Genomic DNA, 27,473 nt, shown 5'->3' with positions numbered 1-27,473 from the left:
ACCCCCACCCCCACGTGGAGGCCTGCGGCCAGCACCCTCCATGTGGGGGACGGGGTGCTGTGTAGGGCACCAAAATGGCTACGGACGGCCCTGCTGTCATGATAAAAATGTAGGCAGTGTAGTTGCAGCCGTGTCAGTCCCAGGGTATTAGAGAGACGAGTTGGGTGAGGTAATATCTTTTTTATTGGACCAACTTTGTTGGTGAGAGAGACAAGCTTTCGAGCTACACAGAGCTCTTCTTCAGGTCTGGGAAATGAATCCCCAGCATCACAGCAACATGCAAAGTGGAACAGATTGTTTAGCATAAGTAAGTGGTTAGTACATATTGTAAGGGACCATTTCCACAGACCAGGGCACCCCAACTCAAAGCAGCACCCCACCCTGCCAAAACAATCGATGCAAAACTTGCAGCTATATCTCCACTACTACAATAAGCATCCCACCCCCCCAGCACACCTTTCAAGATGCATGTATCCTACACATGCCTATTGCAACATGTACTATACCTCACCCAGTGCAATAAATGCCACAATAACAATTATGTGGGTGAAACCAAACAATCACTATGCTCTGAAGTTAACTCACAAAAGGAAAACGATTAAAGATAAAAAAGACCATATCCCCCGCGGCAGAAGACTTTTCATAAAGCGATCACTCTATATCTGACCTATCAATCCTCATCCTCAAAGGAAACCTCCACAACACTTTCAAAAGACAAACCTGGGAGCTTAAATTCATTGCTCTGCTAGACATCAAAAATCATGGACTGAACAGAAACACTGGATTTATGGTTTGTTACAACAATCTGTAACCCAGTAACCCCATCTTTTTCTCCTATGACTGCACAGGTGATAATGGGGCACTCTGCCTTGAATGGCCCCTTACAATATGTGCTAACTACTTATGCCAAACAATCTGTTCCACTTCGCATTTTGCTGTGGCTCTGGGAGTTCCTTTCCCAGACCTGAAGAAGAACTCTGTGGGTATATCTACACAGCAAAGAAAAATCTGTGGCTGGCCCGTGCCAGTTGACTCAGGCTCGCGGGTCTCGGGCTCTGAGGCTGTTTTCATTGTAGGGAGGGAGATTCCCAGGGCTTGGGCTCCAGCCCAAGCCCAGAAGTCTATACCACAATGAAACAGCCCCACAGCCAAGCCCTGCAAGCCCGAGTTGGTTGGCATAGGCCAGCCACGGATCTTTCTTTGCTGTGTAAACATACCTGCATGGCTCGAAAGCTTGAGGGTTCGTATTTCAAGTGGTGGTAGATAAATAGCAGGAACAAATTAGACCATACAATATAGTTTTCATACTAATTTTGGGAGCTGTCATGGCAGTTAGGATTTGAACATCGTTGTTCAGTTTATGGGTAAGAAATGAGATGATACAGGCTCAGATTGATTCGACCACAAAAGCAAAGTGCAGCTTATAACAGTTAGATGTGGCGTAACACCTCCAGGAAACAGCTGTGCATTTAAATTGCCAGCCAAAGGATTTCTCTGCAGGACTCTGTGAGCCTGATTCTCCGTGGCCTTGCACGTTGTGCAGCCTTTGTGGGTGCAAAACGTGACAGAATGAATATTATGCGCTCGGACTGGTGCCAACCTTTTACATTAACTTTGCAAGGTAAAAATAACACGAGGTACAAGTTAGCAGTGAAGCAGACCCTGTATATTTTAAACCCTGCCTAAATTAATTAGATGCCTGCTCTTGTTATTGACGTTGATGAGGTCCCAGAGACTTTACAGAGACCAAGATAGAGCGCTAAATCCTTTATTAGGAACAAGTCCCTATTGGAATTAAATAACCTTTCCTCTGAAAAAGGAAGGTTCATGTGTCTGCTGTTAACGGCATGTCCAGATTGACAACACCTATTGTTCCAGTTAAGTATTTCATTAATTCAACTTGAGACAGATCAGGATAGATCTACGTTCACTGATTAAACCCATCTGCTGGGAATTTCACTCATCTCTCAAATGACAGAAAAAGTTCACAAAATTTCACTGCCCACTTGCTCACAGGACGGGTAATTTTATTTCCAGGATGAATAAAGCATTTTAAATCTTTTGATTATAATCATGATGGTAAGCAGCTTTTATGCTGGGGCTGGTAAGTTTGGGATAGCTGGACTAGGCGGGCACTTAGTAATACATCTAGGAGCTTCGTATCTTCACCCCTTTTGCTGAACAAATTTGAATCACTATGAAGAGGAAGTTCTGCTTTTTTATGTAAAAGTAAATGCAACACATTTGCGAACAGGAGAAAAAATAGAAAATGAAGCCGCAAACTAGTTCTTATGCCACAGTTACTTTTCCATGTTGGGCCTCCTGTTTTTACTACATTTAAAAACATGCTATGTTAGCTATGTAACACAGGGTACTCTATACATTTAGTTTCAACAGTAAGTTTAATTTTCTTTGCTTTTGATTTGTTCCCATATGCTGTAATTAGCCTCAGGCCGCATCTAGACTAGAGACCTTACAGTGGCACAGCTGTACTGATGCAGATGTGCCGCTATAAGATTTCCCGTGTAGCTGCTCTGTGCCAACATAACTAAACAAGTGGTGGTAGCTATGCCAGCGGGAGAGTGTCTCCCAGTGACATAGCACTGTCCACACCGGCACTTCTGTAGGTGTAACTTTTGTCTCTCAGGGGGGTGTTTTTTCACACCCGTGAGTGATGTAAGTTTTACTGACAAAAATGCTACAGGAGACATACCCTTAGTTTTCATTTAAAGCCTATACTACACATACACAGTTAAGAAATTGTTCTCTCTGTTTATAATTGGGGGGTCACACACTTAGTAACTTCTGTTGACTAGACTTATTTCACATGTCACGGGCTCCTTACATCCCTCCATTCCACCCCACAAGTTCCTTGTGTGCCACCCTCCTATCCCTCTCTATTGCAGGGACTCCTGCAACTCCCCCCAATTTGCTCTTGCCAGGGGTTCTGTGTGCCCCTTTCCTCCATATCTGATTCTCTCAATCTGCCCCCCACCAGTAGTTGCGTGTGCAATGTCCTCCTCGCATCATTCCAGGGTCCTTCATTCCCACCCTTTTGTGTCTGCTGGGACTCCATGTGTGCCTCCATTTCCCACTTCCCCCATGCCAGGCTACTCCAATCTCTGCTTTGCCAGACTTCCCCCTCCCCGTTACCTGAGTCCCCAATTTTCCTCCCATGCCAGGAGATGGGTGCTATTCCCCCAGGTCTCCCTCGCCTTGCTCCCACAGTAGTTATTAGTTTTCTTTCAGTCTGGGAGATAAGTCCTTCAGGGTGTCAGCTTATTAAACTCCATGGGGAGGATAGGCAGAGCTTGGATATGGGTATTGTTTTCTTGGTTGGCATTAATGGTACCATCATCCAGTTGTTTGCTCTATAGACAATTGCAGAGCTGATTGTAGCTGTTACTTTGCTAATCAGATGACACAGGATCCTTGTGGTCCCCCATTTTTCTCCTTTTGGTTTTCCAATTTCCCCCCAAATCAATAGAGTTTAGGCCATTGATGCCTAGAATATCCGCTGAAATTTTGTAATGGATTGGGTATGGTATTCATCAGTTATTGCGTTACAGACAGACCGACATCTAGACAGAGAACAGAGAAATTACATACAGTTGAATGTAGGTCCTTGGCAAGCCTGGCCAATAAAAAAAATGACACAGATATTAAACATGTTTAATCTAGGAAGTATATCTGAATAAACTAATGACTGTTATATAAAGTATGTATTATAGTGGCATGCAAAGAAGGAAAAGTAATTCAGAACAACATTAAGAGAAAGTTTTTGTATTAGCTTTATTAAACCAAACTGAGGTCAGTTGAATTACTCCAGAGTTACTGTACATTGGTGTAACTGAGAGTCAAATTTGCCTATGAGAAACTGGGGCATAGAATGGTTAGTGACTTGGTCAAGGTGGGAAAAGTGACAGAGCCGGATTAAAACTCTAATAAATGTCATCTATTAAATTTTAGGTAGAAGAAGCACTGGAAGCTGTGAAGAACGCAACAAATGAGCAAGACCTAGCAAATCGTTTTAAAGAATTTGGGAAAGAGATGGTGAAACTTAACTATGTGGCTGCTAGAAGACAACAGGTGGGTAAATTGTAAAGCAGTGGGTGTGAAAATTCAGTCATATAAAATAACCTGGGTTTTTATCGTGTTCAAAGAAATGTTGTTTCTGCTTTGCATCATCAGATCTGTCAATAATTATTATATCGTTACCTATATCTTAAGCCTATTCATTTTCCAATTCACAGTTGCCTTTCTTTAGAAGTGTTTGTTTTTCAAGATTTTCCTTTAAAAAAAAATGCTTCAATTAAGAATGGCTTAAAGAGTAAGAGAGTAAATGACCAAGGAAATTACGTTATCTAGTGGTGACTTCAATCCAGTCCAGGTCAGTAGAGACTGGAGGTCACTATCTGATCATTGTGTGGTGGTCTACATGAAGTATTATTTATAAAAATAATATTTTCTTTACAAAAATGTTCTGACAGATTTTCAAAAATGGTCTAAAATTAGGCTTCTAAATTCATATTTAGGCACCTAAATAAGTTGTTAGGGCTAATTCCCCACTCTGGCACTTCAAGTGCAGAAGGTGGGGGCCCGCAAGGATTCTAAAGATTAATACTGACCACTCCAGACTTGTATTAAACTCCCAAGGTTACAGCTTTTCTCTGACCTTGGATTGGTAGATGCTACCACCACCCAAGTGCAGAAACCCTTTGAGAGCCAAGGAAGGCACCTTTGGGAATTCCTTCCTGTGGGGTACCCTCAAGCCCTTTTACCCCCACCCCCCAGGGAAGAGCTAAGAAAGAAAAACAAAGGAAGTCAGCTGTTGCCACTAGCTAATTAAACAACATGTGCACAAACCTCTTAGGACACAAAAATCCAATTCTGCTTTTAAAACAGGTAAATTTTATTTAAAAAAAACAGAAAGAAAATACATCTGGGAACTCAGGCTATTGCTAGATTTTAGAAGAAATAACTACAAGGATGAAGCCCCAAGAATAGCTTTCTTGAGGTCCAGCATAAAGGTTACAAGCAAAACAAGAGTACCTGGAGTTAGCACAGAGGAATCCACAAGCCATAAAGAAATAAAAGGAATAAACCTAATCTCATCTTCTTAAACATTTCCTGATCGACTTACATATCTGGGGTTTTAAATGAGCAGTTTCTAGGTATGATACTGATGATTTTTCATACCTGGCCCAAGCTTCTTACAACATAGCTCTGCCCTGTCCCCTCTCTCTGGGAGAACAACCACAGACAGACAAAGGGGGAATCATTTTTCAATTTTAAAAAGTTCTAGTCTTCCCATTGGCTCTTTTGGCCATATGCCCATTCACTTCCTTTTACCTATGCATAGCAGTGAGACTTTTTAACCCTTTACAGGGCGATTAGAGAACAGTTACTAAGAGGGATTTTATAGCTACTGGCTGGCTGGGTGCCCATAAAAGGGAGCTATCCCCCCTCCCTTCATTTATCACATAAGTGCTCTAATTTTCAAAACACCCAACACTACTAATGGAAATCAAAGGGAGTTGGTAGGATCTTAGTCTCCTGAAAATTATCCCACATATTTAGGTGCCTAACATTAGAAACCATTTATTTGAAAAATTTTGCCTTTTTTTTTTTTTTAAACAAAAAAAAGTTGTTCATATGGATAGAGCTCTCTGGTAGTCTAATGTAACAGGAGTCTTTCCATTTCAGAAGGAACAGGAATTTATTATGAATGCTCACAAACAACATCGTTAGTTTTCAGATGATTAAAAAGATAATCTGATTTTTTGTATTAACAAAGAAATAAAAAATAGAAGACATGAATGTGACAAAAATGATTCAGCATCCAAAATCACATATGTCTGTGCAGAAGGTCAGACTTTTCCCTTTTAGAGCCTACACAAAGCTGATGATTACTGCAACCTTGGGTCCTTATAGGGGCAGACGTCATAGGGTCTCACTGTTATGCATTCCCCTCCACTCAGCATATAGCTTTCACCTAAGCAGCCCAATCAATGAGAGCAGGCTTGCCCTGTTACAGATCTTTACAGTAGATTTTCCTCTAGAGATGGTAAATAAAGGAAGGAGAAGACACGTGCATTCTCTAGGCTGTTCATAGCTAGGCCTCCTCCCAGCCAATGCTGCTTCCAATCAGTCTCCACACCTTCTAATAGAGAAAAAAGAACAGATTATAGTGCTGCCGCAAAATATCTCTACAGTGTATTATTTCAATAAACAATTTACAGAGAATTTTTAATGTGCAACACAATTTAGAAACAATATACTTCCACACACACTGCAGAGAAGGCCACCTTTCAGGAATATTGCCTTGTGTGTGTTTCTTTCTCCACCCTGGATATGATTCTTTCCTTCTTCTTTTGACATCACGCATGTTTCTAGTTCATACATACTTTGTATATTTTCTCGACGTCAGTTATTTTTTTTAAATATTTTTAATAATTTCCCTGGTGTTTAAGAATATTCATATTTCCATGTAGTTGCCACCCTCTCTTTCTTTTTCTTCTTCCCCTGAGGTCCACTAGCATTCCGTGCTATCTTTTTTGTGTGTCTTGCTGCTGTTCTTTTAGATGTTTTGCCCAGAAGTTTTCCTTCATTTTCAGATCGTTAGCTTTTTCCTCTTATTTTCCTCCATGTTTCCATGTGGCCGACCTGTTATAACAGAAGAAAAACAAAACAAAAGAAATCAAAACAAAAAACAGGTTTTCTAGGGCAGGAAGAACATTTTGTTGTGACATAACTGGTAAATTCTATGATGGATTCCATTGCTGCAGAATCAGGACCACAGGGCCCTACTTACGAGTATATATGAATAAACATTGTAACTGTGGGTGTAGCATATTCTAATTAGGATGAGTGGATATCCTGATTTTATAGGGACAGTCCTGATTTTTGGGACTTATTCTTATATAAGCTCCTATTATTCCCCCACCCCCGTCCTGATTTTTGCTGTCTAGTCACCCTAACTCTAATGCTAAAGCTTCATTATATAACTGTACAGTGTACGTATGTTTTTGTACAGGAACTGAAAGATCCTCACTGTAGGGATGAAATGGCTGCTGCTCGAGGTGCTCTGAAGAAGAATGCTACTATGCTCTACACAGCATCTCAAGCGTTTCTCCGTCACCCTGATGTAGCAGCCACTAGGGCCAACAGAGATTATGTCTTCAAACAAGTACAAGAAGCAATAGCTGGTATCTCCAATGCTGCACAGGCCACCTCACCAACCGATGAGAACAAGGGGCACACTGGTATTGGAGAACTTGCTGCGGCACTAAATGAATTTGATGTAAGTATTAAATGTGTGCGCTACATGACACACCTTTCAGGAAATGCCACGTACCTTTTGTCAAACAGAATTTGAAGAGTATATGCTTGCTTTGTACACAATTTTATTTTGGTAGGCTGCAGCAAGCAAGAGGCAAGTGGTCATTACATTTTAATGAGAAATAGCTCTTGCTTTCAGTGAACGCTAGAACTTCCAAGCCATTGTTTGCGTTCTTCTGCTGTGACTGATAGAGGCAAAGAAGTCTCTCTTCTTCTGCCTTAGCATCAGCAAAATTTGATCCAGCTAAACTGTTCAAGTTGGTTGGTAATCTAATTAATCTGGCTGCCTTAGTTCTGTTAAAGAGTTGAGTTTTAAAGTTTTAAAGCGTTTTAAAGAGTATCTTTATCTACTTTGCTGAAAAAGATAAGCTGTGATTTAGGATGATTTGGTTGTTGTCACAGGTAAAATCAGTGCAGGAAGATAGAAATACATTTTCTTCTCTGAAATGTTGAAGGAGCTATGCCCAACTGGTTGTTCATTAGATTCTTGCCCCTCACGTCCAGTAAAAACCTACAGGGATACTTTCAGCGAAGACCGCTGCTGCTAGCTTTTGTGCAGACAGGGTGCAACTGCCTTCAAGATTCAGGTGGTGGCAAGGCCCATGGTTAAAACCTTGTCAATGACTTCTTAGTTCTAAGTTTCCCCCATCCCATTTTTGTGGAATGCCATTGAGAAGGCATTTTTGGAAGAGCTCTAGATGCATAATTTCATTGGCAGGGCCTGACAGAATTCACCCTGTGGTCTTTAAGGAACTAGCTGAAGCAGTCTTGGAACCATTAGTGATTATCTTCATGAACTCATGGAGGATGGGTGATATCCGAGAGGACTGGAGAAGGGAAAACATAGTACTTATCTTTAAAAAGAGGAACAAAGAGGACCTGGGGAATTATAGACCAGTTGGCCTAACTTTGATATCTGCAAATATACTGGAACAAATTTATTAAACAATTAATTTGAAGGACCTAGAGGGTAATAGGGCAATAAATAATAGCCAATGTGGATTTATCAAGAACAAATCATACCAAACCAACCTAATTTCCTTCTTTGACAGGTTTCCTGGCCTAGTGGATAGGAGAGAAGCAATACATGTGGTATATATCGATTTTATTAAGGCTTTTGATGCAGTCAAAGGTGGGAGGGATAGCTCAGTGGTTCAAGCATTGGCCTGCTAAACCCAGGATTGTGAGTCCAATCCTTGAGGGGGCCATTTAGGGATCTGGGGCAAAATCTGTACTTGGTCCTGCTAGTGAAGGCAGGGGGCTGGACTCGATGACCTTTCAAGATCCCTTCCAGTTCTAGGAGATAGGATATCTCCATTAAAACAAAAACAAGTCCCACATGATGTTCTCATAAACAAACAAAGGAAATGTGGTCTAGATGAAATTACTATAAGGTGATGCACAACTAGTTGAAAAACTATCCTCAGAGAGTAGTTTTCAATAGTTTGCAGTCAAACTGGGAGTACATATCTAGTGGGGTCCCACAGGGATGTGTTCCTGGGTCCAATGCTATTTAGTATTTTAATTAATGTCATATAATGGAGTGAAAAGTATGGTTATCAAATTTGTGAATGACACCAAACTGGAAGGGGTTACTAGCACTTTAGAGCAGGGGGTTCATATTCAGTTCATGGTCCAGCGTAACCCCCAGATCCTTTTCAGCACTGCCTAGCTAGTTATTCCCCGTTTTGTACTTGTCATTTTTTCTTCATGAATGCAGTATTTTGCATTTGTCTTTACTGAGTTTCATCCTGTTGGTGTCATACCAATTCTGCAATATATCAAGATTGTATTGAATTCTAAATATAGATACTAAGACCAGAAGGGACCATTGTGTTCATCTAGTCTGACCTCCTGTATAACACAGGCCAGAAAACTCCTCCAGAATAAATTCTGAGAACATATTGTTTAGAAAAACAGCTCACCTGTATTTAAAAATTGTTGTAATGAAGAATCCACCATGACCCTTGGTAAATTGTTCCAATCATTAATTACTCTCACCCTTAAAAAAAAATCACACCTTATTTCCAGTCTGTCACCAACCAGGCCATGGGCAGTCATGCCTAGTGGTGAAGGCAAGAGTTCAACCTACGAGTTAGAGCTGGGTCCAGGGTGAGTGGAGTACAGGAAACAAGCTGATCTATCAGTACCAGAGGGGCAGAAGCCAAATGCCGGAACAGAAGGGTCAACTGGAGTCATAAGCCAGCAGAGGCAAACCCAGGGTTCGAAACCAAAACACTGAAGCTAATGGGGAGCCGGGCAGGAGCATACACTGGACGCAGGCTGAGACAAGCAGGAGCAGGGAACTGGAATAAGCAGGAGGAAGGACTGGAACAAGGGCAAGCTCTGCTGTGAGTCTAGTATGCATTGAGCAGCCTATGAACTGCTGTGGGGGCCAGGCTTTTAAGCAGCCCAGCTAAACCAGGAGTCAGTCAGGAGCTGTGAGTGTCTAAGAGGTCTAAGGCAGTGATTCTCAAAAAAAATTTTTTTTCCATGGACCACTTGAAAATTGCTGAGGGTCTTGGCGGACCACTTAATGATCTTTCCAAATGTTGTTTGTACCGTTAGCTAACTATTGTAAAGCGCTTTGAATAAAAGCACTATATTAAAAAAAAACCTTAATAATAATAAACGTTTTTTAGTTCTACAAATAAAAGCACAAAACTCATATTTTAATATCAGTAGTCTTACCTTTCTAATGCAATGGATGCGCCTTCTCTCCCCCACTGCAGCAGCCCTGGAGCTGGGAAGGAGGGCTGTTTCTCGCCGGCGGCCACAGCCCTGGGGCTGGGGAAAGTCGCCTCTTTCTCTGGCCACCGCAGCCCTGCATGTCCCAAATTTCCCCCACCCCCTCTTCTCACCTCACTGCCCCTCCCACCTACTCCCTATTCCCCCCAAGGCCACCACCTCACCTTACATGTGCGTCTTCTCCAGGGTCCAGGCACCTAATTAATAGATCCATGCCTGCGCGGCTCCACTAATTAGCTGGGTGGCCCTTCATTCTCTCGTGTGCGGCCGCCCAAGCATGCACCTTAGAGGGAACTATCCGCGGTCCACATGAATGGAGCTCGCAGACCACTGGTGGTCCACGGACCACAATTTGAGAACCTCTGGTCTAAGGCAATGCAGCTGGGCTCATTGGTTGCCTAGCAGCACACTTAATCTGGGAGCAGGACAGCAGTTGTTCCTAGCTGGTCTGGTCCCTGACACATCTGAATTTGTCTAACTTCAGCTTCCACCTATTGGATCATGTTATACTTTCCTCTGCTAGATCGAAGAGCCTATTATTAAATATTTGTTCCCCATGTAGGTACATATAGACTCTAATCAAGTCACCCTTAACTTTCTCTTTGTTACTCTGAATAGATTGACCTCCTTGAGTCTACCACTATAAGGCATGTTTTCTAATCCTTTAATCATTCTTGTGGTTCTTCTCTGAATCTTCTCCAATTTATCAACAACCTTTTTGAATTGTGGACAGCAGAACTGGACACAGTATTCCAGTAGCAGCTGCACCAGTGAACCATATGGAGATAAAATAACTTCTCTACTCCTGTTTATGCATCCCAGGATTGCATTAGCTCTTTTGGCCACCATGTCTCACTGGGAGGTCACGTTCATCAGATTATCCACCATTACCTCCAAATCTTCTTTAGACTTACCACTTCCCAGAACATAGTCCCCCATCCTGTAAGTATGGCCTACATTCTTTGCTCCTAGATGTATACATTTACCCTTCGCCGTATTAAAATGCATAGTTTGCTTGAGCCCAGTTCACCAAGCAATCTAGATCTCTCTGAATCAGTGACCTGTCTTGTTTACTATTTACCATTCCCCCAATTTTTGTGTCATCTACAAACTGTATCAGTGATGATTTTTTTTGCCTTCCAGGGCATTGATAATGATGTTAAATAGTGTAGGGCCAAGAACAGATCCCTGCTAGACCCCACTGGAAATAGACCCACTTGATGATGATTCCCAGTTTACAATTACATTTTGAGACCTTTCAGTTAGCTAGTTTTGAATCCAATTAGTGTGTGCCATGTAAATTTTCTCATTCTAGTGTGTTAATCAAAATGTGCAGCATTGTCAGGAGGTCATCGGGCAACTCATTGCGGCTGTGAGCTGGTGCAGATGGATGCTGGGTCAAGGTCAGCTAGCAAAAGCAACTCCCCCTCCCATTTTGTCCACTTGATCCTTCCTAAATATGTTATAATAATTGATTTTAGCATTCCAATTGTGCTAATCATCCCACCAGGTGTCAATAATACCAACTAGATCAAAATTATACTCATATATGAGCAATTTGAATTCCTCTTGTTTGTTACCCAGGTTCCTAGCATTACTGTATAGGCAATTCAAGAATTTCTTATCTTCATTCCTTTGTTTACTTGATTAATTTTGTTCTCAACATCTATATTTTGTGCTAACTCAGTGTTTATATCTTCACTCTTTTGACCCTTCCCTTTTGCTGTTAGTTAGTTTCCCTCCTTACTACTCTAGCCAGCCTATGCCCAGGGAGATTGGTTCCCCTTCTACTCTATCCCCATAGATGGACCAAAGTTCCACAAAACCAAAGCTCTCCCCACTACACCAAGGCAGCAATTCACTTCTGGAATCTTTTGTCTTCTGTCTTCCCTTGCTTGTGGGACAGGAAGGATCTCAGAGAGGATGGCTTAGACATTCTTCTTCAGCATGCTTCTGAATTCCCTGAGGTCTTCTGTTTTCTGCAAGAGATCCTGAAACATACTGTCATTAGCGCTGATATGAACCATCACCAATGGATCCTTGCCTGTAGACTTCAGAAGCCTGTCCAATCTTAGAGTGATTCTTGTGTCTTGGCTCCAGGAAGGCAGCACTCTGTTCTGCTGTCCTCATGTCCGTTGCAGAATGGTCATTGAATTCTTCAGAGTATTGAATCTCCAACAAGAATCATCTGTCTTTCTTGGATTGTTGGAGAACTCTTTGCAGGTAAGCTTGATTTTTTTTTATAGGTTTGGCCAAACTGCAATTCACACATGTCTTCTATATATCTCTCCTTTCCCTGGGATGTGCTGGACTTTAAGAGGTATCTTCCATAGTTTCCATGCTGAGGACTTCATATTGATTTGAAATTTCCAGCTGTGTGGAATTCCTGCTGCTGCTCTTCTCTCTGGAGGCCACAGTCTTGCTATCCTCATCTGTCTCCAATGATATAGAATGACACTATGACCTTTTTCCTCCTCTCTGACTTCCACTCTTGCCAATTCCTTTTATGCCCATCTCCATTCTTCCTTGAATCTGGGCTACTGATGTTTTCTGAACTTCCTTGTCTAGGAACTTTTCAGCTTCTCTTATTTTCATTAGTGTCTCAACTTCCCCTTCCAATCCAATAATCTTTTCCTCCAGCATAGCCACCAATTTACATTTCATGCACAGGAAATCTCATCTGGCTTCAGGCAGGAAGAGAACATGGCGCTTCTGTTGCAGGTCACCACCACTGTTCCATCACTGGCCATCCTAATATCACACATGGAGCTGAACCTGGAAGAAAAGCCTCTCACAATCCCCCTCCAAACTCTTTCTGAAACTCCCCTGTTAGCTGCCTTTGTTTGTGGATCTTTAGTTCACCTAGCAAGTGACTTTTTATACCAAGTCTTCCCTGCTCAGTTCAGCATAGCTCCTCTTCTCACCTCACCACCAAGGATTGATAGGCACTCAGGGTATGTCAACATTACAGTGTAAACCTGGGTTTCTTAACTAGGCTTTAGCATCTACATTCGTTTGTAGCCCCAGGTTAGAAATTGTTGAATCCTTGGTCCCAGTCTGGAGCTTCAGCATCTACACTGCATAATGTGGGCCTCAGTCCAAACAACCAGATTCCAGACTGCCCAGTGCCTTCCCAAAATGTGGCCGCTCTAGTCCTTTGTCCATGGGAAGACTTGACTGTCCAGAGGATGAATAAAATCAGCCTGTGGGATTGTGGGACACTTTTGGTGGCCTCTCAGAGCATAAGTCTGTTGAGGCTGCATCTACATCTACAGTGCAAAGCAATAGAGCTTGAATCCTGGGTCCTGGCTTGATTCAGGCTCTCACATCCATCCCCGTGGGGTTCTCGGACCTTGGGCCTGAGTCCTGGGCTAGTGCAATTGGTGTGTAGATGGAAGGGGGGTTATGCCTGAGCCTGAACCCTGGACTTGGATTGCAGCATAGACATACCCTCAGAGACGTCAAACGGCTGGGCTGATCCACGCTCCAGGGCCCTACTCAGGCCGCCAGGGCCCAGCTATGCAGCTATACAGAGAGAACAAACAAGCAATCGAACCAACAAAGTTTACCCTAGTCTACCGAATGCATATCTAGCCACTGTGATCCAAGCATTTTGTCCCCACCAGGGTGGACTACAGTAATTCATTATAGCAGAGCTGTCCCTCTGATGTGGTTAAGATAAAGATTAAACTATAAGATTAAGATTAATCTACAACTAAGATTAAGACTAGATTTCTGTTTTAAGCTTGACTTTGTAAATGCTCTAAGATCTATATGGTTATTTGGATTACCTTGAAATTTGGTGTGCCTCATGGGGAGGCGGGTATGGTCAGTGATCCAAATTTGGAGTCGTTTGACCAAGACATACAATCCCTGCAGAAAACCATGAAAAACCCAACCCCCAGCTTTTCTTAAAGTTGACACATTCTGGGAATGGTTTTAGTGCACAGATAGGGATCAAACCAGGGTTCAGATCATTGCCCCAGGGGCTCAGATATTCAAGAGTTATCCTAATGGAGTCATTGGCACCCATCAGTCATTTGGGGGAAATGAAATTAAAATATTATTTGAAAAAGAGTTTGCTTCTCCAGTTAGGCATGTGCCCAGCAGTTCTAATACTCATGCACCTATTGACATGCCCAATTGATTACATTGAATGTGCACAGACAGAGGAGTTAACATGACTGTTAGCCTTCACCATTGTACACCTGCTTCATATCTCAAGGGATTAAACAGTAGTTCTTCGAACCCCAATCACCCAGTATCATCTTGAGTCTCATCTCGGACAGAAATCTGGGAAAGGTAGAAAGACATTTGGCTAAAATCTCTGTCAGTTTTTTTTTTCCTGTTTTTTTTGGGGGGGAGGGGGGTAATCAAAGTATTTTTCTAAACAATGTTTTTTTTTTAAAGTGACATGCAAATGCCTGCCCTCAGTGGTGTGGGAGGGCATCTTAGGGGGCAGAGAAGTGGGGGGAATAGGAGTGAGATTCATTTGGGGGCTGCATTGAAGGGAGGGGTAAATGGGGATGGGTAATAGGGGAGGTGAGAGGAGTTGGGGGGCTCATGAGGGGGCGGGGAAGGGACACTGGGAAGGAGGAGTGGCAGAGAATAGGGTCAGGGGACTGTCATCCCCACATTTCTCCTTCTGGGTGTGTGCCAGGATCTGGTGGTGGTCTGAGGCCTTCTCCCCACCCCAACCCATGTGAGCTGGGATCTGGGTATCCCTGCCCCCATCAGGGTCTCTGATCACGGCTACCTTCCTCCTTGTGTGTGTGCCAGGATTTGGGGGGCCCCTACTGGTTTAGGGAATCTGAGCCCCTCTCCAATCCCCCCGCCTCATGTGGGTTGGATCATAGGGGGGCTTGCCTCTTTGGGATGTCTGAGACCTGCTCCTTGACCCCCATGTCTATGCCAAGGGCTGGGGGGACCCCTACCCACCTGTGGGGATCTAACCCCCCTCCATGTGCATCCTCATGTGAGATAGATTCTGGGGGGGTTGCCTTTCTGCGGGGGCAGCAGTCAGAGCCCCTCTCCCTACCTTCCCTCATGTGAGCTGGAATATCCTGGGTCCCTACTGAGTGGGAGTGTCTGAACCCCTCCCTCTGTTTGTGCCAGGATCTGGGGGTGTGGGCCTGGTGGCCCCAGCCCATCTCTGGGAGCCTGACCCCCTCCATGCCCCCTCATATAAGCCTGCTTCTGGAGGAATCTTGCTTTTCTGGGGAGGTGTCTGAACCCCTCTCCTTATCTCCCCCCCCCCCGAGCCTTCCCCCAGGTGTGTCTAAGCCCCACTCCCTCCCCCTGTGTATGTGTGCCAGGATCTGTGAAGCCTCTACCCATCTATGGGAGTCTGACACACCCCCACCCACACTTGTGTGAATCAGGTTCTTGGGGGGATTGAGTCCCATTCCTTGACCCCTTGATATGAGCTGGGATCTGGGGTGCCGTGTCCCTCTAGGGAGGTCTGAGCCCATCTCCTTACCCTTCCACCTGGCCCATGTGAGACACGATCTGGGGAAGCCCTCTCTGTCTGGGTGGGGAGCTTAGAACAGCCATGCTGGGCACCTGTATCAAGAACACACTATGGACCCCGAGTGAGGAGCTGAGAACGGATATGCTTGACACAATCAGAAACTCTCCAACATGGAGGAGGGGGAATGAGAACACCCACTAACATGAACGGAGCAGTTCTCATTGCTCTGAGCTATTTTTTCAGGCTGCAATCCTCTCCATTGGGCATCCTCTTTAATCTGAGAACATTTCAATCAGATGTGTGGCTCACTTCACACCTCTCCCAGCCTGCTGTGCTGCTGATAGGTGTGTAGTGCCCCTCCCCTCCCTTCTCCACTCTCTCTAATTACAGCCGTGGAGCAGCAGCTCTGCTAGAGATAAGGTCATGCCATTCTGGAAGGGCAGGAGCTGCCACTGGAAAGCCTCAACTCTGCCTTAACAATGGTTTTTGGGCATTCAATTGTAGCTAAGGTTGAAGGTGGAAGCAACGTAGATGCTACATCTCACTTAGAATGTAAGAACTTGATTCTTCAACAGGCTTGGCCTTTTCAATCACTTTGCAGTTGTGATTGACTTGTCTCCTTGTCTGTATTGGGGCGAATAGGAGCAGAGGAAGGAAATGGGGTTATGGGATCTAGGGAGGAAGAAGGAGCAGAGGGGACAGGAGCTAGGGTAAGGAATGCATTGAAGCACTGGAGGAGAGGAGTTGGAGCCAGGAGATTGGGGGTAGGAGGAGGCCAGGGTGTGTGTGTGTGTGTGTGGATGAAAGCAGAGGGGGACAGACTGTGCCCACTAGAGAACACTCCCCTCCAGAACATGGAATTGAGCCCAGAGGTCCTCTGTCTCTATGGTCCTCTGCTATCCGCAAATAGCTGTGAAACCCACTGGTAAAGTATATGGGATCAGGTAATTAAAGATTGAGTCGTAATGCATAGCAACAAGGGGGGCAGATTAAATTTGCAGAGCCAGCCTCAATTCTGGAATTTTCTGGCCTTTGCGTGCTTGACTTTGCAATTGAAGCATTCCTGTAATTAAATTAAATTAATGGAGATATCCTATGCCCTAGAACTGGAAGGGATCTTGAAAGGTCATGGAGTCCAGCCCCCTGCCTTCACTAGCAGGACTTAGTACTGATTTTGCCCCAGATCCCTAAGTGGTCCCCTCAAGGATTGAACTCATAACCCTGGGTTTAGCAGGCCAATGCTCAAACCACTGAGCTATCCCTCCCCCATGTAAGTTTTTAAAATGTAATTTATTATTTTGATTGTGGTAGTGTCCTAAATGTTTCGTACACTCAGAAACGGACCCCAGAGTGTGCCTTTTAAGATGAACATTAGTATTCTGTTTTCTGCATTAGTTACCAGGCACAGTCCCAGGTGCGAAATGAAGGTGCTGGTTAGGATCTATAAAACCCTAAATGGTCTGAATCTGAGTTATTTGAGAGCTGTTGAGAGAACAGCTCTTCCCCTCCCCCAGTTGTTCTATCTATTTTTTCCTTGGATTTAACACTCTGTAGTGGCTGATGACATGGCTTCTCAATGGGGAGCCTAGTCTCTGGAATATGCTCCCTCTGCTAGAGCTTGGTACCTTCAGTGCACATTGTAAGACACAATTAGTTTTATCAAGCTTTTCCTATGTCTATATAGGGATATTTAATGTGCCTTTGATTGCCTTATCCAGAAACAAATTGCTTGACACGAATTAATTTAATAGCTGGGATGGGAAAGTTGTGTGATTCTTTGTGAAAAGGGCTCTGTTATTGAGGAAAAAGTTTAAAATTGTTTTTTTAATGATTTTTTAGAGTGTATGGTGCCATGTTTCTTCTATGCTGGGTGTCAATTTAAATGGTCTAGCAAATATTGGTAGCCTTGGAAATGGTCAATTGCTTAATCAGCATTGACTTTATTAATCCTATTTTTTTTTAATTTTTGCCATAAATATGTTGTTAAATGGCACGGAATCTTAACATTGCCATGATGTTAATATGTCTTTAAAATTATTGATGTTTATCACTGCTAGCATGGAGCAAAATTGCTAGTGCGGTGTCAAAAGCCTTAATACATAAAAGGACAAATTCATCTCTGGGCAAATTTATTGACTTCAGCAAAAATAAATTGATTTGATTTTAAAGGTCTGAAATTGGCAAAAAACAAACAAACAAAAAAACCTCTGTGTAGCTATTGCAGGACCCTGTGTATAAAGTGTAACCCACTTGGGTTTAAAATCATTTTTGATTTGTGCTTTTCAAAACTTCTTTGTGCCCATAATAAATGTTCTGTATCTTCTGATTCAACTCATCATATTTTTCATATTGAAGTTATTGTGGCTTTAAATTGTGGGTCAAGATTTTAGGAATCCCATATTTTTCAAGTGTCTGTGCACATGATTATTTTTTTTAACTCCCTTAATGGTGAGAATCCTATAAAATGATCACTGTTTGATCTAATTGCACTTTGAATCTTGCACAGGAGTTTTTTCCACATGGTATGGACAGCAGGATTTTGAAACTAACTATAATCATGTGATGCTTATCAGTTTCAAACTGATGCTGCCACCACTATCTGGAAAGGGCTACTGTTCAATGCAACAGGGGCCATTGTGCTTAGTGATAATAAATGCATTGATATTTGGGACTGAGAAGACTATGCAGGTCATCCGATAGGATCCCCTGATTCTTCATAGGAATATTCAGCCACCATTCCTCTTTCAGGTATTCTCTTTTCACACTTTTGCATGGTGTTGCAAGTGTATTAGATTCATGTGTGATATGTAAAATCGTAGTCACATCATTCATGACCTGTAAGTGTACTTGTGAAAAATGTATATCTTTTTCTTCCTAATATTAAGAAGTAAAAAGGAAGTTATTTTCATTTGTCCACTTCACTGAGGACACCGAGGATTCATTTGAATATAATCTTGTTTTGCCCGCTTTTAGCCACTTTCACCTGAATGCTTAGCTGCAAACAGGGACTTACTCAGCCTTGTTCTTGAGGCTGAGACATTGCTCTCTTTAGCTCTAAGATTTCCAACAAATGTAGCTGCAGTTCTGAGATGATTCTGAAAACACTTCTCTATGTGCTAACAGATCAAACAGACCAGCATGACTGCAGCACAGGAAACAAGGGGATAGAGAGTATCAGGGGGTAGCCGTGTTAGTCTCTATCCACAAAAACAACAAGCAGTCCGGTGGCACCTTAAAGACTAATAGATTTATTTGGGCATAAGCTTTCGTGGGCAAAAAACCTCACTTCTTCAGATGCATGAAGTGAGTTTTTTTACCCATGAAAGCTTATGCCCAAATAAATCTGTTAGTCTTTAAGGTGCCACTGGACTCCTTGTTGTTTTTAAGGGGATAGAGAGAAACTTCTGACCCTCCTTATGATAGTATTCTTTTCCCTTGCTGAAGTTATACTACTGTTAATCCTTTTGGTTGAGTAATTAGCATTGCTACATTAATGTTTCAGTATCTCCCGTAGTAAAAACTCGCACGAGCGGTAACATGGCTTTTGATATGACGTGTACGCTAAAGGAACACCTACCGTAGGGCAAAAGCATCATTCTGCCCTAAAGCAAAAAGAGTGCAGATTTGTCCTTAAGCATCATCCCGTTTGAAACTGCTTGTTGCTGATTTCAGACTCAACTTTCCCTGGATCTCAACATCCCTGTAATTTGCAAATACCTACATTGTTAGTGATTTGAAGTCCTTTGTGAACCAAAATAGCCTGAAATTTAGTTTAAATTAGATTGTACCTATCTTAAACACTTTAACTGTCATCTTTAAATAATTTCACATGGTAATTGTCATATTCTATGACACGTTGATTGTATACTGCAATGGAACAGTTACCTTTGTATGATTTGTATGTATCTTAGTCTTTGGAGAAGCTATAATTGCTCTTGCTAGACTTTGGAAATATTGGAAATGAAAAGAGCTTATGAATCCATTTAGTCAGAGTTTGACATTTTGAAATATTGTTTAGTTTTAGAATTTTTCTTTTGTTTTAAACAGGAGATAGTAAGTGTATAGTATTTGACATTGCCTATATTTAATGTAAATATTATTGCTCTTAGTTTCAACTGGATAATTTGACTATTAATTAGGGTTTGATGTTTAATTTCCATACAATTTATCTGACTCTCTAGATATTTGTTATGACGAATAGCATACATACAAAAAAAATTTTCTCTAAATTCAGGGTTGATTAAAGAAAGAGAATAAGATATAATAGAAAAAAGGACAATCATTTTTTTAAAATATATAAAATCCAAAGTGGTGTTATAATCAGAACTAGTTGTTCCTCATATTGGTAAGATTGCCTAACACTTTCCATTGTGAGACCTTGTTTTCAGTTCTGTATAGTTTTGTCAAACTTAAGACATTTAGGCTGAAAATGTTCCTGTTTTATTTTTTATTTGTTTGTTTGTTTTTTGGAGTTTAAGCTAAAATGGTTCAGCCATTTCCAAAAATGAAATACACTGTTTTCCCCATGTTAAAAAGTTCTTACAACTGTCTCGTTGAGAAGCTGTAATGCCTTCATACTTTGGAGCAGGGAGTTCAAATTTAGCATGAGGGTTGCTTTGGTATCAGGGATGTACCTTTTGCTGTCTCCATAAAAACTGGGCCAACTTATAAGCATTTGAGAAATCTTGGTTCATGCATGCTCAGTTGAGACTTTTTAAAAATTGGCTGCTAAATTCTCCAAAGATTCCATTAACACTGAACATGCTCTATGCTAGGGGCTGAGCCGGACTTTCCCTGCATTTGCTCCTCCTGGTATCTAAAGGCTGCTGTGGCACAAAGCACAAGGACTGAGAGCATCAACATAACTCATGCCCTGAATCAATGCTTCTGCATAGCGTACAAAGATCCATGTTGGTGTTAGTCATCCATGTTAAGGCTCTGTAATATACTTGTAAATCCATTCCCCAAAATACTGACAAAATCACTTCACTATTCTTTGATTCTATTACCAGATAAAACTAGGTGTGTATGTTTGCCTTAGAGCAGTGGCTCCCAAACCTTTTTTACTAGTAACCCTTTCACATAGCAAGCCTGAGTGCGACCTCCCCCTTATAAATTAAAAACACTTTTTTATATATTTAACACCATTATAAATGCTGGAGCCAAAGCGGGATTTGGGATGGAGGTTGACAGCTCGCGACCCCCCCATGTAATAACCTCGTGACCCCCTGAGGGGTCCTGACCCCCAGTTTGAGAACCTCTGCTTTAGAGTGTCCAGTCTATAACGGTAGCTACTGGAGCCATTGGCTACTTATCCCTGACATGTGACAGAACTGTATAATCTTTGGTAACTCTGATCCAGGGGTGGCTCCAGGCACCAGCGCAGCAAGCGCGTGCCTGGGGCGGCAAGCTGCGGGGGACGGCCTGCCGGTTGTGGTGAGGGCGGCAGTCAGGCTGCCTTTGGCAGCATGCCTGCGGGAGCTCTGCTGGTCCCATGGTTTCGGCGGCAATTCGGCGGCGGGTACGCCAAATCCACGTTATCTGCGGACCTCCCACAGGTGCACCGCCGAAAGCCGCCTGACTGCCGTGCTTGGGGCGGCAAAACACATAGAGCTGCCCCTGCTCTGATCCATGCCATGGTTCTTATCAGCACTCCTGTGTGTCATACCTTTATTACATGGTGTCAGAACAAATTGAATCTTGGGCAAAAATGGAGCAAATTAAGCCATTTGGATACCTCCATTTGGAATACCTTAACCTGGTTGCTAACTGAAGGCAATGGCTGGAACACTTCCAAAAAATTTTGGAGGTAAATGATGCAGAGAAATCAGTGTTTAACCACCAACACTGCTGCAGGTTGAAGGCCCCAAGATATTGAAAATCTACAGTGTGGTCTATTGGAAGGAAAAAGAAGACTCCAAACTGCTAGATAAAGTAAAATTCAGATTTGTCAATAATTCTGTGATCAATGAAAGCCTGTCATTTTGGAAAACACCTTTTCTTTATCACTAACCAGCTACCAGATTAAATGATTGGGCATTATCTTACAGACCTATATAATAAAGCTAAGTCATGTGAAGTTGCACTTAACAGATGGACTGTTACAAAGTGAATTATTTGCCATATAACTGATAAACAAATCATAGTAAAGTTATTGTGAGAAACTGACTTGGCTTTCGGGGAAAAAATGGAAGGTTGCAGGGCTAGTGAAAACAGTATTTCTTAAATTCAATGAAAGATCTGGTGTGCATCTAATGAAAACTGCATACCAAGGCACAAAAATAGAATACAATGGTATACAAATAGCAGAAAACAGTTTTGTTTGTTATACATGTGGGAACAGTCAGTGTGAAACAAAAGTGTTCACCATAAGAGGAATAATGTCATGTAGGCAATAAAAGTGACCATTTTGCAAAAGCATGTTGTTCTCAAAACAAATTGCAAAGAAATAAAAAGCAAACTACATTAATGAGCATACAATTACAATACAAAGCTATGACGATGCTGACACAGAACTGCCTGTTAGAGCTCAGTATATGTATAAAGCAAAAGTATACAATAGCTTGGTTTGTGACACTAGAAATAAATTAATTAAAAGTAAATATCAGAATAGAAACTGGAGCAGTATATAATGGAATCACAGCAAACATTTACAAAAAAGATTGAGAACCGTGTATAGAAATTCTAAGCTAAACATGTCTAAATACATGTGATTCCATATATGATCAGCTTCTCTACCAAACAGGATACAAATGTTATTCTTAAAGAATTTGATGAGGTGTTACTGAACTTGGATGCATTAAGGCTACAATACATTACAATGGTATAGGTCACAATGTCCCACTAAAAATGCATACAGAACATAAAGTCCCAGTAGCATTGGGAAACAAAAGTAAAAGGGGAAATTGATCAGGTGTGAAAATTAGATGTTATTGAACAAATAGACATAACTGATGTAAACAAAATTGCCTTGTAATAAAACCAAAACTAGTAAAGGATTTGTATAGATTCAAAAGATTTGACTAAGGCCGTCCACCACCAATCCTACCTCTTTAGAACAGTGGAGGAGATCATGTCTGGGCTTCAAAATGCAAGAGCATTTTCATTTTTCAATAGGAGCCAACAGTTTTGCCACGTTCAACTTGCCAAACAGTGCAAAACCTGTACCTTCGGATTTTCCTTTTGATGGATGAACATTTATGATTTCCCCTTAGCAACCTCTAACTCATTCCCACCAGATATCATTGAGGCTAAGAGTTTGGAAAGATTTTTAAAAAGGACGGGACGCTTCTATGGATAATGAGAACAACCAGAGGTACAATTAATTAAAAAATATACTGAACAAGGGGTATAAACCTTCATGCTTTGGGGCTTACGTCAACCTGTGGGTGAGTGGGCTAGGAAGAAACTTCTTCTGTGGGCAAGTTATTCCATGAATATCCACCTAGCATTTGTTGAGCTTTCCTCTGAAGCATCTGGTGCAGGCCACTGTCAGACTAGACAGACTACTGGTCTGATCCAATATGGCAATTCCTATATTTTACATATATTTGAGGGTCTGAGTGGGTGGAGCTAATCGTTCTGTCCTGTTGACCTGGGATGATAATGATCAAGAACACGAGAAACTGCGTAATGTTCTGCAGGTTGCCTAAGAAAAGAAACTTACATTGATGTGAAAGAAGTCTTGGTGTATGCTGAAATTCCCCCTCCCCCTTCCCAAATTCACACTGCTCCTCCTCCTCCACAATACAATTCAGTTAATTTAGGCTACCTCTTTTCAGGGCTTCTTGCAGCTGGTACCCCTTGTAGACTCAAAAGTTCCTCAGTCTTGCATATACCACCTCTCTGGCAGCTCTGGGCCCCCTACTCTCTCTGCCACCCCTCCACTTAAAGCAGCAGAGAGGCTTCTGAATGAGGGAACTCAGCTGCCCAGGTGTTGATGGTTTTGAAGACGATGAGAAAAATATAGCCGTCTGAGCTGCTGTCTGCCACCCTAAAAGAGAACCATCACCTCCTGGTCCTCTCCGCTACCTCCCGCAGGGGCCTTCTGCTTACTCCATTAGGGGAGAGGAGGAAGAGAGAGGAGCATAAATTAGAATGTCTCCAACTGAAGTGGAACAGTTGAACAGCAGGATCGGTCTGCCCTGGAATGCAGAGCATTTGAGTGATCTGAGCCAGAACTCTGTCCTAAATGTCTCTCTATGTGTGTTTAGCTAAGTGGGCTACGTTAGTTTGTGGAAGTTGGATTTTTAGAGGGGATGGTAACTGTAGACACTGGAACTCATTGGGTACTCACCTCAGTCATGCAGCAGAGAAAAAACCTTTTGTAAGCCATGTTATATGCAGTGTGTGGCACCTGTTATATTATACAGCAAAAGTCTCTGCTGCCTTCTATCTTTTGTAGAATTGCACCACCTTGTGGACTCTTGAATTATTTCAATTTCTACTCTGTATTATATAGCATTTCCTTTCCCTAGTAAGTTAATATTACAGAAAGATATAGCAATTCATCATGAATATGATTTAGATTTTTTATTATACAATTAATGATAAAATACTGTTTGTTTCTTTCTTGGATACCAAAAGTAAACTTAAAAGCCAATGGGAAAACAAAACCACTTAGTATTTTTATTGTACAGCATCCTGTATAATTTATTATTGAATAAATTTACCATGTAGTGAACATGGAGAGTAGAGCAGAATAGTAATCATTTTTTTTTAATCATACAACTTTCTGTGGTGTGAGATCATCTACATGAATGTGTGTGTGGATATTTAAAGTGGACAAATTAAACTGGAACCAAAACCATCAACATCTGTTTTTCTTATGATGTGTTAGCTATAATCAGAAAAATGTGAGGAAGCAGGATGCTAGACCACAAAGTGGATAAATGAATTGCAATACTGTCATTATGACTTTTATATATAATAACTGAGAAACATCAAGCAATGCAAGTAGAGCTATTAGAAGCCTGGAATATACTTTTCTTTGGTTTATACTTTTTTTGGTAGGACACTTCTTTCTGTCTGAGGTAGTTATACAGCTCCCATTACTGTAGTACTGGAGTGCCCCACAATCTTAATGTATTTATCTTCACACCACGCTGGGTGTTAGGGAAGTACTATCCTTATTTTACAGTTGGCACAGAGAGATTAAGGCCCAGATCCTCAAAGGTATTTATAATCCTAACTTCCATTGAAATAAATGGAAATATTTTTTTTTAAAGGTAGAATGGAAATACAAATTCATTTAGTGTTTTTGTTGTACAGTCATCCTGTAATTTATTATTGAATAGCTTTATCATGCAATAAACAGAGTGAGTATAGAAGAGTAGGAACCAATCCCCACTGTATTTGAACAAATTGAAATTAAGATAGATTTACTTCTAAAAGTGTTGATAGATTCTCTTTAGATTCTGCCATGGGGAGAGGCAATTTTTGTTGTCTTTAAAAAGATTGGGCAAAACAAACAAACAAACCAACAATACTCAGACTTCTCCTTAATGAAAATATCATTGCATTGACTTTTGTATTGTGTGTAAAATGATGATTTATTAACACTTTGGTGGGGGGTTGCGAGGATCTATAATCCATGAAGCTGTCTGGTGAAGTGTATAAACACTAAATTTAAAACTCCTTTTTTTTTTTTTTTTTCTCAAAAGAAGTTATCTAAGCCTTTCTCCAATGCTGATGCTTCTTTTACTTTTCAGATGTGTGTACATAGGCCATCAGAGCAGTTTTCATCTGTACAGGCCAGTTCTTGCAAACCTTTTAATAGGGGTAGTTAAGAACATAAGAACAGCCATGCTGGGTCAGACCACTATCCTATCTTCAAACAGTGGCCAATGCTAGGTGCTTCAGAGGGAATGAACAGAACAGGTAATCATCAAGTGATCCATCCCATCACCCAGTCCCACCTCCTGGCAAACAGAGGCTAGGGACACCATCCCTCCCCATCCTAGCTAACACCCAGTTTTGTTGTGACTTTTCACAGTCTGCTTTGGACTTAACTATCTTGAGAAGTTTTGTATCCTCTTCAAATTTTGCCAGCTCACTATTTACTCCTTTTTCCAGGTCATGTATTACTATATTGAATAGTGCTTGTACCAATTCAGAACCCTGGGGGACACCACTATTTACCTCTCTCCATTTTGAAAACTGACCTTTTATTCCTACCCTTTGTTTCCTATCTTTTAACCAGTTACCAATCCATGAGAGAACCTTCCCTCTTTTCCCATGGCACCTTACTTTGCTTAAGAGCCTTTGCTGAGGGACCTTGTCAAAGCTTTCTGAAAATCTTAAGTACCCTATATCCACTAGCTCACCCTTGCCACATGCTTGTTGACCCCCTCAAAGAATTCTAGTAGATTGGTGAGACATGATTTCCCTTTACAAAAAAACATGTTGACTTTTCTTCAAAAAATCGGGTTCATCTGGTATCTGATAATTCTGTTGTTTACTATACTTTCAACCAATTTGCCTGGTACTGAAGTTAGACCAGGGGTCGTCAACCTTTCAGAAGTGGTGTGCTGAGTCTTCATTTATTCACTCTAATTTAAGGTTTCGTGAGCCAGTAATACATTTTAATGTTTTTAGAAGGTCTCTTTCTATAAGTCTATAATATATAACTAAACTATTATATGTAAAGTAAATAAGGTTTTTAAAATGTTTAAGAAGCTTCATTTAAAATTAAATTAAAATGCAGAGCCCCCCTGGACCGGTGGCCAGGACTTGGGCAGTGTGAGTGCCACTGATAATCAGCTCGCGTGACGCAGGTTGCCTACCCCTGAGTTAGACTTACCGGCCTGTCATTGCTGGGATCGTGTCTGGAGCCATTTTTAAAAAATTAGTGTCACAGTAGCCATCCTCTGTTCATCTGATACAGAAGCGGTTTTAAATTATAATTTACATACCACAGTTAGTTCTGCAATTTCACATTTGAGTTACTTCAGAACTCTTGGGTGAATACCATCTGGTCCTGGTGACTTATTATAGTTTAACTTATCAATTTGTTCCAAAATCTCCTCTAATGACACCTCAATCTGGGACAGTTCCTCAGATTTGTCACCTAAAACGAATGGCTCAGGTTGGAGAATCTCCCTCACATCCTCAGCCTTGAAGACCAACGCAAAGAATTCATGTTGTTTCTCTGCCATGGCCTTATCTCCCTTTAGTGCTCCTTTAGCATCTTGATTGTCCAGTGGCCCCACTGGTTGTTCAGCAGGTTTCCTGCTTGTGATGTACTTAAAAAAAAAAAAAAAAAAAAGGTGTTACTTTGTGAGTAGCTGTTCTTCAAAAAAAATAAATGTTGGCCTTCCTGACTTCATTATTACACTTCACTTGCCAGAGTTAATGCACCTTTCTGTTTTCCTCAATAGTTCTGCGATTAGTTCAATTGTCATCAGTCATGGTAATAAGTATCAAGGGCAAATTTGTGGCCCCATTGAAGGCCAAAACGCTCACTGATTTCAATAGAGATAGGATTTCACCCCAGCTTTTTAAAGTTTACCCAATGCCTGCTAACCCAGGTGAATAATGTCAGTGCTGCCATGCCTCTGAAGCCAAGCACCTGCAATGTAAGAGTTGAACAGTTGAGCACTGTTAATTGTACAGCTTAAACTGTAATTTGTCGTCATCCAATTTCCTATTAAATATATATTTTAAATCTAACTTACTACCTCTCTCTAGCTTTTCTTAAAATTTTCTCTCTCTTCCTCGTTTTGCTCTTCTTATCCTTCTCTCTCCTACTACCACCGCCTCTCCCTTTCCATTACGTTCTCTTCCCTTCTCCCCATTGTTCTTTACCTCCAAAATACTCTCCATATCAGATTTTGTTTTTGTAACTTAGCCCATCACTTCCTTGCTGTCTTTCTTATATGCACTCCACCACTCTTTCACCCACCTCACCTCATAT

General features: G+C 41.6%; 1 protein-coding gene across 7 annotated transcripts in view; it reads left to right on the top strand.

The window, feature by feature from the left end:
* Window positions 1–27,473, top strand: part of CTNNA2 (catenin alpha 2) — a 766,120-nt gene that overhangs the window by 206,595 nt on the left and 532,052 nt on the right. For 6 of the 7 annotated variants that reach the window (XM_065597259.1, XM_065597255.1, XM_065597256.1 and 3 more), the window contains 2 exons: window positions 3,970–4,089; window positions 7,037–7,303. In XM_065597259.1, the coding sequence (XP_065453331.1) occupies window positions 3,970–4,089; window positions 7,037–7,303 (387 nt within the window). Of the gene's footprint in view, window positions 1–3,969; window positions 4,090–7,036; window positions 7,304–15,967; window positions 16,112–27,473 lie in introns of those variants that run through there. The other variant, XM_065597261.1, reaches the window with a different exon arrangement.

The sequence above is a fragment of the Chrysemys picta genome, chromosome 5 (assembly GCF_011386835.1).
Source record: "Chrysemys picta bellii isolate R12L10 chromosome 5, ASM1138683v2, whole genome shotgun sequence".
NCBI lineage: Eukaryota > Metazoa > Chordata > Testudines > Emydidae > Chrysemys > Chrysemys picta.
This window is presented reverse-complemented; position numbering and strand designations above follow the sequence as displayed.